Raw genomic sequence first — 12,379 nt, 5'->3', positions numbered from 1 at the left:
CAAAATTATAGGGAGAATCTCAGGAGAAGCTGCTTCAGCAACTTCTGCTATTCTTATTTGCCAAGATGGTGGAAAAGATAGGATCATTGTCAGTTAAAATCCTACTACGCAAGTATACGTATCGAATAGATAGTATATTAGCAAGCAGGGTATCGATCTCACAGGAAATTGATCTAAAACTTTACTAAGTACTAAAATTAGAACAATTTAATCTTATCCAAATAATCAAAATTAAATAATTAATTAAAACTAAAATTAAAACCAACAAGAAAAATCAAAATAATAACTTGAGAAAATATCCAATCAATAAACCTAAGATTACAATATCCCTCACACTTCATCTAAATCTTACCTCTCTTCCTTAACTTATTTCAATGGGTTGAATTGCTAACCTAGAGTCCTAAATTATTTATAAGGGTCTCCCGACTCATCCTATAAAAATATCTATTTTAACCAAAACACTATATCCCTATGTGAATTGAAATTAAAATAGACTCATTAAGTGCAGGCTCTAATCTGGCTACATATGGCCTATAGGTATATCCCTATCCTATACACAAATCAATTAATTTGATCATATGCTATCCCAATTTTAGTCTACTCTAAACTCCCTTTCCCAAGTTTGTTTAGGTTCCTAAATCAATTTAATTGGTGGCCAAGCAATTAAAAGCATTAAGAATAAATTAGAATAAACAATTCAAATCCCATTGAAAATAAGTAAGATAGAGATTAAAAACTTAAACTACATGTAAGTTCAATTGCAATCCTAGAAAAAGAAATTTAGCCACTCATAATCGCAAAATAAAATAACATTGTATAAAATTCAACCATTGAAAGTATCAAGAAAAATAAAAGCTAAGGAATAAAGCAAAACAATATTTGCCGTCTTGGTCTCCAAGTTTCAACCTCAACTTCTAGTTTCTTGAATCTTCCAAAGGTTGTCTCTCTAATATTGTTAAACATATCCTATTTATACTAATAAACTTAACCTAAAGTTCCTTAAGCTGACTTAGGGTTTAATTGGGCTTAAAAGTATAATAAGAGGCCCAAAATTCAATTGTCAATCTTTACAAATTTTCATTCCCGACACAGTACGTCTAGCTTTTTTTCGACACGATTTTCTCTATCTTCAAAGCAGAAATAGGCAAAGTGATCTTCATAAAAGTTGTAGCTCTATCTCTTATCTTTCCACTGGTCAAGAATCGCATCATTTGGAGTTCTGTAGCTCGAGATATAGCCAAAATATTGAAGCATATGCAAGCAGATTCTAGGTCTGTCTACACCTTACTTTCCAAAATTAAGCTCAATCACTTTTAATCCTACAAAAAATATAAAAACTAATCAATAATAAACAAATTAAAAGAAATAACATAAAGTTAAAATAACTAACTTAAAAGTAACCTAATTATAAAAACAATTAAAAATAAGTAACTTATAATTGAAAATTGAGGACTTAACTAATATTTAATAACAAAATTAGAGTAAAATAATTCTATAAAGTAGAATTATCAATCATTTAGCCAAGCACAATTGATGGTGAGTACCCTGTGAAAGCTAGATATCATACCACAACCAATACATCAGAGCGAGGTAGAGAAAGTAATACCTCTACATCACATATTATTGAGGACTCGACATGAAAAGTAATTAGGAAAATGCCAATCTTTGTCAATAAAAGAAACTTCCTGTGGAGGGTATGTACTAATTCTATAGCCACTTGTCTAATTTTGTGGAGAAGGAAGGTAAGAAAATGTACGTTGTGTCCATAAGCAAAAATGAAGCAGAATCAATTGAGCACATTACACATGTGATTGGTTTTCAGTAGTCTGGCCTGCCCTGATTGTGAGTTACAAGGTGGATGAGGGAGCAGCTACTACATTCGATGTGTGGTTGTAATGATGATTAACAAGCAGATGCACTCAGAGCATAAAGTCAGATTAATGGTGACAGTCATTTATGCTCGCTGGTTTATTTGTAAGGAAAGATGCATTTACAGCAGCATTACAGAAGAAAACTCCTGATATCCAATCGCATTAATTAGAAAGATCCAGAGCGCTATATCAGAAATTTTGAATTTAACAAAAGCAGAGACCAGACCTCTCAATTTATCCATTCAGCTAAAGATTGCTTGGGCAAAGATTAATCGTGATAGTGCAGTTTGTAGTGAGACAAAGAATGCAGGAATTGGAGTGGTCGCAAGAGAAAAAGATGGGAAATTGATTGGGGGAGTTGGCAGGAAGATAAAAGCTCAAATCAGTCTAGAAGCTGAGGCCATTGCAGTTAAGGAAGTGCTTCACTAGCAGAAAGGAAGGATGAATTTGAAATAGATTGCGGTGGAAACTCATTCAGAAATGTTGCACAAAGAGCTATTGCAACGAAAAAACGAAAGGAAAGTGGAGAATTGCTGCTGCTAGGATAAGAAATATATCAGCCATAACAAAACAATTTGAAGGATTTAAGTGAATTAGATTAACAGTAAAGCAAATCAGTCCAAAAGGGAGATGTGCTTCTGGAAATGGGTTAATATGCCCACATCTTCCTTGTTGTATGTTCTGGGCTGCTGCCTGCACCGCCTTAGCTTTTCTCTGACTAGATTTCTAAATCTGTTACGTACTCTGTGTAGTTTAACAGGTTGTTTGTCATGGCTGTTTTTTTGTAAGCCATCCTAGGACAGTATTAACCGGAAGATCACCAGTTGATAATTGCCTGTTTTTGTAAGTAATAGTTCTTTATAATGAAATGATCCACTTTAATCTTCCAAAAAAAAAGATTTCTAAATCTGTACTGAATTTCTCTACAAGTACTTGGATAGATGTTAATGGCTGTAAAATATATAAAGAATTATATATTTCATCAGTTTTTCTATGAGGTACCTCACTGTAGAAAATCCTAAACAATTTTAAAATTCGAAAGGTAATTTTTCCGAAGCATAGGATTACAATGAAACTAGCAAACTACATTTAAGACTGATCATGGTGATGTAATGTTAATATCCCTGAGGGTAGCCTCTTATTTGAATTCAACTGGAAATACATTATAATGCAAATACATATTATTCAGCCCGTACATTATTCCCTAGCTTAGAATTAATAATAAACAAACATCAAATTTATTTTTGGGAGTCCTTCACTTTTCAAGGCATGGATTTTCTCCACTTGGGAGGAGTCCTACCTCGAACAAGCTTTGCTTTCATATCCATTGGCGTTTGCAGCCCGAAAGCAACCTCTCCTTCTCCTTCTCCTTCTTCAATCTTCTCAAAAACACTCACGCTACTCTTAAACGAAGGCTTCAGCCCAAGCTTCCTCCACCTGAAAAACCCCTTCTTCTTATCCAACATTTTCTCCATTTGCATTTGCATGGCAATGCATTGGCTTTGGACCTTCAGCAAGTCCTCTTTCAGCTTCTTTATCTCCATTTGCTGAGCGTTCATTTCACGTTTCGACAGGCACCGAGCAGGGGCTTCCAGCCCCGGGTTTGGACTCCTTGTTCCACTAAACGACCCACTCCAATCTATATGTCGACTGAGCTTTGTTTGTTCCGAGAATAGCACTTGAATTACGGCTCGAACAGGTAAACGTTCGTTTTGAGCAGCGTGGAGGGATGCTTCTGGTGAGAGTTTTCGACTGTCTATCAATCTGCAAAGAACCTTCCTATCTTGCTTTGGGACACCAGGATGTGCCTGCAACAATGTAATTTTCGTTTTGTCTCTTTGATTCAATCCACATCTTAATCAAATAATCCAATGTAATTCATTTCAAAACTTAAACCCCAATTTGAGACTGTTGAGACAATGTGGTTCAAAGAACATCACAAGCATTCATGGATTGCTGCTCCAAATTTGTGTGCCCAAATAATCCAAAGATGGAAACGTTTTATTTATATTACCTTTAGCTTTCACGAGATTACAGAACTAGACAGCAGAAAATCCAGCTCAAAGCATTATACCGAAGATAAAAGGGCAATCCATGTAGATATAGAACCTTGGCCACCTAAAACTTACAAAATTCTGATGAAGAATCTTTTTCTGGTGACTAGTGACTACTCATCAACAACCTCTATCTTTCTACGGGCCCACATGGAGTTATTCTGTCCCAAAATTTTTTTTGTCCATTTCGTTCCCATTCCCCCCCTATTGCGGGCCTAATTTTTTGGAGATTACTCAGTTTAGAACATGAGAGATTGATATCTAAAGTCTAAGTAACCATACATTAACACTCAGAGAGTCAGCTAATTTTGGTATAAACATCTGATCTAATCACTAATATCGTTAACTTTTTGTCACAATTATGTGTTGAATCCTGAACTTATCTGATGTTTAAAATATAGATAATTTAAGGACTCGAGATTTCTTATTTAAAAGTGTTTTTGTTTAATCAGCAGCTGGGACTAAACTAAAGAGAATTGGAAATAATATGAACTTACTTTAAGATAAGTGTCAATGGCACGGTACAGGCCATCATCCATGGCACGAGCATGGCTAGGAAGAGCTCCACCAAGTGCAATAAACTCATCCAAACTCAAATTGGTATCCAGGGCTGCTTCTGCTAAGTAGCAATCCACAAGCTTAGCTGCTTTAACCAAAGCAGCACCACTTCTAGCCCCTTCATCCAGGCTAGCAAATCTCTTCACCAGCCTTATAACAAGCTCCACATCTAACAGAGTGCCGCAAGTGTGACTAAACGATGGAATCATCAGCTCTTTCAGTGAAGCTTGGTCGAGCTGCCATGAAATCCGTTTCTCCAGCTCAGCTCTGTAGGAAGGTTCTACGCCGACCATGTTGGCTGTCCGGAGAAGGCGTAAGAGAAAGTTGCATGGGACGGAGTCTCTCTCGGGAGGCAAGATCCCCACTAAGGTTTCAACAAAGAATCTTTTTTTCATCCAGGAAGCTGTGACACTCTCTGGGGATGATTCTTCGAAATTCGTAAGACCCTTTTCGGTGTTATTGCTGGATAAGTCAGGGAGCCATTTTGATGCATAATGCGCTATGATTGAACCGATCAAGTCAGGACGGACCCCCTTGGCCTTAATGCCTGATATGGTCTTGACAAAGTAGTCCATATCCAGGATACATGCATCGTCAAACCAGCAGTCAGGCGCGGATTGGGTTGGGAAAGTGATGGATTCTTGCAAGGCTAGCTTCTTCATCATGGCGTAACAGTAACAGAAGAGAAAAATAGAGGGGAAGCAGGTTATGCAGTGTTGTAATTTGAGAAGAATTTCATGTCAGATTTACCTGTATGAGATAAAAGCAAACGTGGGGAGTAATAGGTCCTAAGCTACATGGCCGAGAATAGGATTTGCAAGGGAAACTGACTAAAACACCCTTGAAATATTTGTTTGGTTTGAGAAGATAACATTGGTTTTTTTGGGGATAACAGATTATTTAGCTGATGAGAAAAAGTGATAAATTGGGATTTGAGATTGAGGATTTAATTTTCCTGGCGTTGGGAGGCCGAGAGGTGAAGATGAAGATGGATAAGAGAGGCAGAGAGTGAAGACAAGCTTCTTTCCATTGTGAGAACTAAGAAAGAAGAAAGACAAAGTTTCTTTAAATGCTAGATTATTCCATCTAGTGACACCTCATGAACTTATTCCCTGGTTCAGCTAAAAAGAACAAAGTTAATTATAACAGTACCACCCTCGAGTGAAAGTGACCTGAAACTGATATTTCTCTCTCCTTCCATGATGTTTTTGGGATGCAGCTGGAGGTACACGCTCTACATGACATCAAAGTCTACAAAAACAGAACATTTCCTAGTTCGACCTAGCTATCACCCCATTGTAAAGCACAGAGTGAATGAACAATTTGTTGAACTAATTAAAAAGTAACGGTAGTCCTGAATTAAGAGATTTTGTTTTCAAAAGCAAACGGGAAAATTGAAGGACTTTTATGACTAATCCTTAAAATTCGTGATGGCCATGATTGTTAGGAAAGGTACAGTTCCAAATCATTTTTTACTTGGAATATCAGATGGGTCATTATATTTCCTGGTCAAAATGATTAAGCAGGCTATATGAAGCCAAGGTGGAGGACCAAAACAACTTTTTTGCTCGGAAACGTACACATATATGATGAGACATGCATGAGCCAAAGATAAGGTTATGTATACTTTTGCATGGCACAGTGAACACGTGAACCGTTAGTTTTTGCTTGGTGATGCTCGAGAAGTCGAAAACTGCAACTCTAGGCAGGAATGGCCCTCTCAGTCGCAGGGAAAGCATGCCAATAAGCGTAACTTCTCTCGGCCTCCCGTCAGCAGTACTGCGTAGGCCCAACAAACTAATCTTGGGCCCTAAGTCCTGCGTTTGTGAAGCGGCTGACACCAACAAGCCTTTCTCAGAGCCGGTCATGAAACCAGAAAATACAGGACACGTATTTGAAGTTAAGATGGCTTTCCGAGTTGGGCTGCCAGGAGCCTTCCTCATCCCTAGCCCGGAATATCAAATGTGCATAGTTCACGGACGCTTGACTGACCCTGAACCTAAATAGTTGCAGACTGATCCTCAACCTCAGGTAACCAGAAATCAAAAGTAGGACAGAGGATTAAGAATTTGGCCTTAAGAAGCTTAAGGATGGTTTCTTCCACCAGAATTGTGGAGAGCAGCTGTTCTGATGAAACGTTAGATACAAGTTTACAGACCTATCAATCCGAGATATGAAATGGAAGTGTTTTTATACAAGTATCACGTATAAACAAATTTAATAAGCAATACTTCAAAAATTTTAGATCAAAAAGGGGTTTCATTTAATGTGAATCCAAATGCATTCCTACATAATACAGTAACTGAACAAACACTAAGCTCAACATCTAAGGAAAAGGTGGACTTCAAAAAAGAAAAGAGTCAAAAGAAGCATATTCGCTTTTTGCTATTATTCTTTCTATAAATAAAAATAAATTCTAGAGCAATAGTCACTGCTTCTTATCAGCGGCTTATTCTTCCTGTTCCACAACAAATGGAAGAATTATTTTCTAAATATTGCTTGGAGTTGATGTTTCAGATGAACTTCCTGTCGAGTCACCTGCTGCTGGGTTTAGTGATGAACCACTTGCAAGAGAGCCATTTCCGCTTTCAGACACAACTGGGATCTTAACAGCTGCTCTTTCCATCTCCTTCTCAAGTTCTTCTTCCTTACGCAATGCTGTGAATTGGGTGTCCAAAGACTTGGCTGCTGATAGCCATGCAAGAACAATCACCAGAAGTACCCCTCCAAGGTAAGGGGTTGAATTCGCAAGTGACCCAAAGGTCAAGATCATAAACTGCTGAATCAGCGCACCACCTGACTTCCCAAGTGGATTGCAGACAACATCAATGGCAGCCTTTCCTTTAACCTAAAAATTGAATCAAATAAGTTATTAGTAAATGACCAGAGGGTAGACAAAAAATTCTGAAGTCCAAATTGTGAGTAAAGATTCCAAACCTTGGTGTCCTCGTCCAAGGGAATATAGGCCATTTCTTTGCAAGGATCAAATAAACTATACTTTGCACTCTTGCTGAAAATGTTTTGCATGGCACCCACGTATACAGCTGCAAGAAGAGGAGTCATGCCAAACTTTGCAAGACCCAGTCCAAGTGGATCACCAAATAATATCAAGGAAAAGAAACCAACTCCGGTCAGAAGCAGGACAGTGGGTGTAATTTTGGCTGCAACTCCCCATCCATATTTGTCAAATATAAATTGACTTAGTAGCATCATAGTGAATGTCGCTATTCCAGTGGCAGTTGAGAAGTCACCCATGAAGGAGGAGTATTCATTCGGACTTGGAAACTGCAATATGGAAGGACAATCATTAGTTCATAAGCCCATGGAGATCAAAAAATGCAAAAAATAACTAGATAAGTTTACCTGAGCTTTAAGCTTTGATTTCCAGGTAACTTCAACAAGGTTGATGCTAATACCATATGCAACCACCAAAGTGGCAAGATCCCTAATGTATCTTGAAGACACCAAGAATTTCAAGCTCTCCATTGTTCCCATTTTAGGCTTTTCCTGCAAAGGGATTGACAATAAGGAAAACATGATTTCATATATGTTTTGACCTCACAATTTCAGACTGCATGCATATACCAATACATAATGATATGGTTGCAGGTATAATTCTAGAACAAGTAGCAAAACTTTTCTCTGCATAACAGAAGGGCTATTCATGCAGTCCTTTCGACCCGAAATTAAGAACTTATGTACCATGTCAAGAAAAAAAGGGTAAATGGTACTATGGTCCATCACAATTAGAATGGCAAGGGAATGGGACCAACCAACCTGCTTAACGATCAAAAGTGACTAAATTATGATAAGAAATTTAATGGCAATCACAAGACACTTAATGAAAAAGTTTTTTTTTCCTGTTTTACTCGTAATACCTCAGAAACTTGAAAGATTCTACTATCTCTTGTAAAAATAAAAAATATGAATATTTGAAACCAAATAAACAGATCCTGGCACCCGAGTATTTGGCTCATTAGTTGATGCATGATCCCCTTACCTAATAAGCAGAGTTCGAATCCCACCTCTCCAAATTATAAAACAAAATTAAACAGATCCTGGAGCCTAAGAATGTAAGAAAACAAAATATGATAAGCAAAACAGTTAACCAATTGATTACCTTCTTCTTCTTGCTACGTGTGGGAAGAGGAACAAACTTATTCACCCACCAGTAAAGGAAACAGATAGCAAGCCCCATCAGCACCACAATGCTCATCATTCCCTTTAAGGAGATGGCCCAACCATCAACTCCAGGACCCAAATTTTTCCTCAAATTGGAAAAGTACTTAACAGTTCGACCAGAGAAAATGAGGGCAATATTGGCTCCAAGTCCAAACAGAGGATAGAATCTTTTTGCTTCATCTACAGTAGTTATCTGCACAAAAGAAATGCTACCGTAGGTAAAAACAGCTTTAATTCTCAATCAGGCAAAGACTTCAGACATGCAACTAATGCAGAAAAACTGGAGAAAATGCACTAATCCAAAGCATAGAAATACAAGTAATAGGTAGCTATAAACATGTGAGGCAAATGCTACAATCATAATTGCTTGGATTCTGTATAAATAAACAAATACAAGGTGCAAATTCAAATAAGACAATGAAAATTTGGATTATTAGAGGTAAGATTGAAATATCTTCTTCTTGTTTTCCCTTTCTCTTTTGCTTCATACACAGACCCAGAGATGCTGGGAGGCAGATCATCTAAACTACAGAATTACAACTCAACCATGATACAGGTTACGAAATCTCAGCTGAAACAAGTTTCTTATTTCTCGTGCATCTCCGGAACTTTCTTTTTTAATTCCCTATAAGGTTTGTTTACCAATATAGGGAACAAAAGAATCGTCCAGCAAGAAGAATTTTCAATTAAAAGATAGAATAAGTTTACATCAGGAACCACTCATCTATGAAATATAGTTACAATAAATTTACATTTGGAAAACCTTCAAAGTTTCAATCCTTACTTTTTTTTCATTAAAAGATCATATAGAAGGAACAATTTCCTAGGTAAGTAACACAGCAGGATATGAAGAAAGTACAAGGATGTGAAGAGGGAAAAAAAGGAAGAAGAACTTCAATCCCACAAGTTTGTCCAAATGAAATCAGCATGCCTATCCTCCATATATTTTTTCTATATGCCAATGCCCAATTGTACAGCAAGCAAAACATTAAGATCACTTTAATGTAGTAAGCAAAAGTTACATAGCAAGAATTGCATTCATTAAATGTAAAACTTTTAGCTCTATATTGTGAAGAGTAGAAAGGAGATTTCCAAAACAACTTTTAGAACATGTGTTGATTTACGAATGAAAAGCAACCGGAATTAACGAACAGATGCAAAATCATTGAAACAAACATATCATTGAACATGCTAACTAGTTTTAAAATAAAGAAAGTGAGCATACACTATCAGTTCTGGTTACCTTTACATGAAGAAGACATGCAATTATAAATAACAATTTCAACTCTAGGTGATGCCTACATATGTAAACTTATTGGCAAAAGCATAAACAAACAAAACAACAGAATTAGAGAACTTGATGACTGAGATTATATAATCCTCAACAAGTTCAAATTATCCAGCTTACGAGATAGAAACGACAAGGAATCTCTAACATGAGATCTGCTTGTTGAGAAAAATAAAATAGAAATATTCCCAGCATATCAGACTTAAAAGTTTTATTTAAAAAAATACTAATTCCTGACATCAGAATCCAAAATTCAAAATACATAAACGCGCTTAAACAATGATGCAGATAAATCATTGTCCAAAATTCAATTCGATCAGATAATATAAATCACCTGATTAGCTAACCCCCAAAATAGAACAGAAATCACCACACTGCCCCAAAGTTCAGCCATGACATAGAACAAACAGAAGCTCCAAATCCTCATAATAGCAAGAGGACCAAGAAATCTTTGTCCAAGAACTGCAAGAAGCTTATCAGATAGAGCTTGAGGGTGGATGTAATTGCTGAGCGGATACAGCATAAACCCAAAGGCACCAAAAAAGGCTATAAAAGGAACAATAACAGTGTAGAAAAGAGCCTGCTTTGACAACACATTAGCCAACTTTGTGTATAACAACATGAAGCCAACAGCCATAGGTAAATTTACCCATGTCTTTAAAAATGGTATAATTTCTGCACTGCTTCCTTTAGCTGTCACAACCAAGACATCCTTTGTATCCCTAAGGATTGTGTAATTAAAAAGAATACAAAAGAACATTAATCCGAGTGGGATAATCTTCTTAAGGGTCACAAGCTCAATACCCAAGAATTTCGGTTTCTCCGTTTCACCAATTTCACCAAACAAAGGCTGCCCATCAGCTGCAGCAGCAGCCTCAGCCTTGCAGATAAAGTTCTTCCCCTCTGCGAACAAACCATTTGGTTTTGCTACAACGCTTGGAACTTTTTTGTAAGATAGAGATAAGCCGCCTAAGGGTTTCGAAGCAAAAAGCCTCTGCTTTAAGCCTTGAGAGGGGTTCAAAAGGCTTCTAGCTCTGGTTGGGTTTGGTGGTAATGAAAGAAGCCCTCTGGTTTGTAAAACAGCTTCCATGTCTCTCTTAAAAGGGTCCTTGAAAGAACTGAGAACTCAAAACCCCAGAAAAGCTTTGACTCCTGTCTAGAACATAAGAGAGACACAGAAACAGATAAAAGAAAGGAAGGAAGATAGAGAGATAAGGTGGCTAGGCTGGAGTCTGGAGAAGATTGTTTTCTCAAAGAAAGAATATGGGTATTAAAAAAATACCCTTTATATATGGAATGAACATAAACCAAACCCTAAGGGAAAAAACAAAAAAATAAAAACTGTTTTAATCAAAGGTAAAGAATTAGGACCCTTTGTGAAGTCTACAAAGAGAGAGATTTCTCTTAGAAGGGTCACTAAGAAGAGGTCAGAGGAGGGGGCAGAGCGGTTAAATAAGAAGACAAAATTTTGCAGATCAGAGGGGAACAGATGGAGGGTAATTCACTGAATCATGAGAAACTGTGAACACATTTAAAAAAAATTAAAAACAAAAAAAAAAAAAAAGAAACTGAAAAGCGGGGAAAGTGAAGGAAGTAACAAGGGATGGGTACAGTGACAGTCACAAGGGAAGGGAAAAGTATCCCAAAGTGTGTACAGTTACAATCTCACCCAACCCCCAGCGTCCAACGTGCAACTTGCACACCATTTTGAATAAAAATATCTGTTTGGGCCTTTTTCCACATTTGGAGTTTGGAGATATTTTTCACTTTATTCTCGGGTGGACCAGTCGAAGGCACACCCTAAAGATAAAGTTATGGTGTTCTAAGGTAAACTACTCCATCTTTACCAAGCCAAGCGGTACATTTTTTATTATGCTTTTATATTTTTTTATCATAAATTTTCTTTTTTTCAGTTATTCCCATGTATTTGTATCTATTTCTTTATTCCAAAAATTAAGTTTGTGTATATTTTTTATTTATTTTCTCATATTTTTTTACAAGATAATTCTCGATTTTCTATAGGTCCTTACACAATACTAAATTCTCAATGCCAAAGTAATGCTAAAACCTAAATCTTGCCAACAATTTTAGGTTTGAAACGACATCCATTCCCCATTTAAAGGGGAAAAAAAGAGTAGGTTTAGACCCACGAGTTAAGGGATATAAATCACGTGGATTATCAACTTTTCTTTACTTTGTCTAAATTTAGTTTTATGAAAAAAAATAGATAATTGCAAATACTAATAAAACAAGAAAGAGAGAGAGAAATTAGTGGTCCTTATAATTGTTAATTCCACATACGTATTGTTTATTAAAATTTTATTTTAAAATACTGAGTATTGTCAAAATTTTGAAATTAATTATGAATAAGTGTGTATATATATAAAATAAAGAAAACAATTTTAAAAAAATTATATTTATTAAAT

The 12,379-nt window shown here is 36.5% G+C and overlaps 2 protein-coding genes across 2 annotated transcripts; both read right to left on the bottom strand.

The window, feature by feature from the left end:
• Positions 1–2,981: 2,981 nt before the first annotated feature.
• Positions 2,982–5,525, bottom strand: LOC18595804 (root phototropism protein 3-like). Its single transcript, XM_007023914.3, has 2 exons — positions 4,423–5,525; positions 2,982–3,679 (listed from the first exon to the last, which is right to left on the bottom strand). Exons 1-2 carry the CDS (start codon positions 5,146–5,148, stop codon positions 3,134–3,136), a joined length of 1,272 nt encoding a protein of 423 aa, XP_007023976.3. The 5' UTR covers positions 5,149–5,525; the 3' UTR covers positions 2,982–3,133.
• Positions 5,526–6,722: 1,197 nt separating this feature from the next.
• Positions 6,723–11,426, bottom strand: NTT1 (nucleotide transporter 1). The gene is made up of 5 exons (XM_018123691.2): positions 10,288–11,426; positions 8,604–8,858; positions 7,847–7,990; positions 7,421–7,768; positions 6,723–7,331 (listed from the first exon to the last, which is right to left on the bottom strand). The coding sequence occupies exons 1-5, from the start codon at positions 11,041–11,043 to the stop codon at positions 6,972–6,974; spliced, it is 1,863 nt and encodes a 620-aa protein (XP_017979180.2). The 5' UTR covers positions 11,044–11,426; the 3' UTR covers positions 6,723–6,971.
• Positions 11,427–12,379: the final 953 nt, after the last annotated feature.

This window comes from Theobroma cacao, chromosome 6 (genome assembly GCF_053813885.1).
Source record: "Theobroma cacao isolate CCN51 chromosome 6, ASM5381388v1, whole genome shotgun sequence".
Lineage (NCBI taxonomy): Eukaryota > Viridiplantae > Streptophyta > Magnoliopsida > Malvales > Malvaceae > Theobroma > Theobroma cacao.
The sequence above is the reverse complement of the archived record's forward strand: the minus strand, read 5'-3'. Positions and strand labels throughout refer to the sequence as shown.

Excerpts from the sequence above, each read along its gene's own strand:
- LOC18595804 (XM_007023914.3), bottom strand. The coding sequence starts at position 5,148 with ATGATGAAGAAGCTAGCCTTGCAAGAATCCATCACTTTCCCAACCCAA. Across the intron at positions 3,680-4,422 it reads CCATTGACACTTATCTTAAA|GCACATCCTGGTGTCCCAAA; the intron begins GTAAGTTCATAT and ends ACATTGTTGCAG.
- NTT1 (XM_018123691.2), bottom strand. The coding sequence starts at position 11,043 with ATGGAAGCTGTTTTACAAACCAGAGGGCTTCTTTCATTACCACCAAAC. Across the intron at positions 7,991-8,603 it reads CACGTAGCAAGAAGAAGAAG|GAAAAGCCTAAAATGGGAAC; the intron begins GTAATCAATTGG and ends ATCCCTTTGCAG. Across the intron at positions 7,769-7,846 it reads AATCAAAGCTTAAAGCTCAG|TTTCCAAGTCCGAATGAATA; the intron begins GTAAACTTATCT and ends TCCATATTGCAG.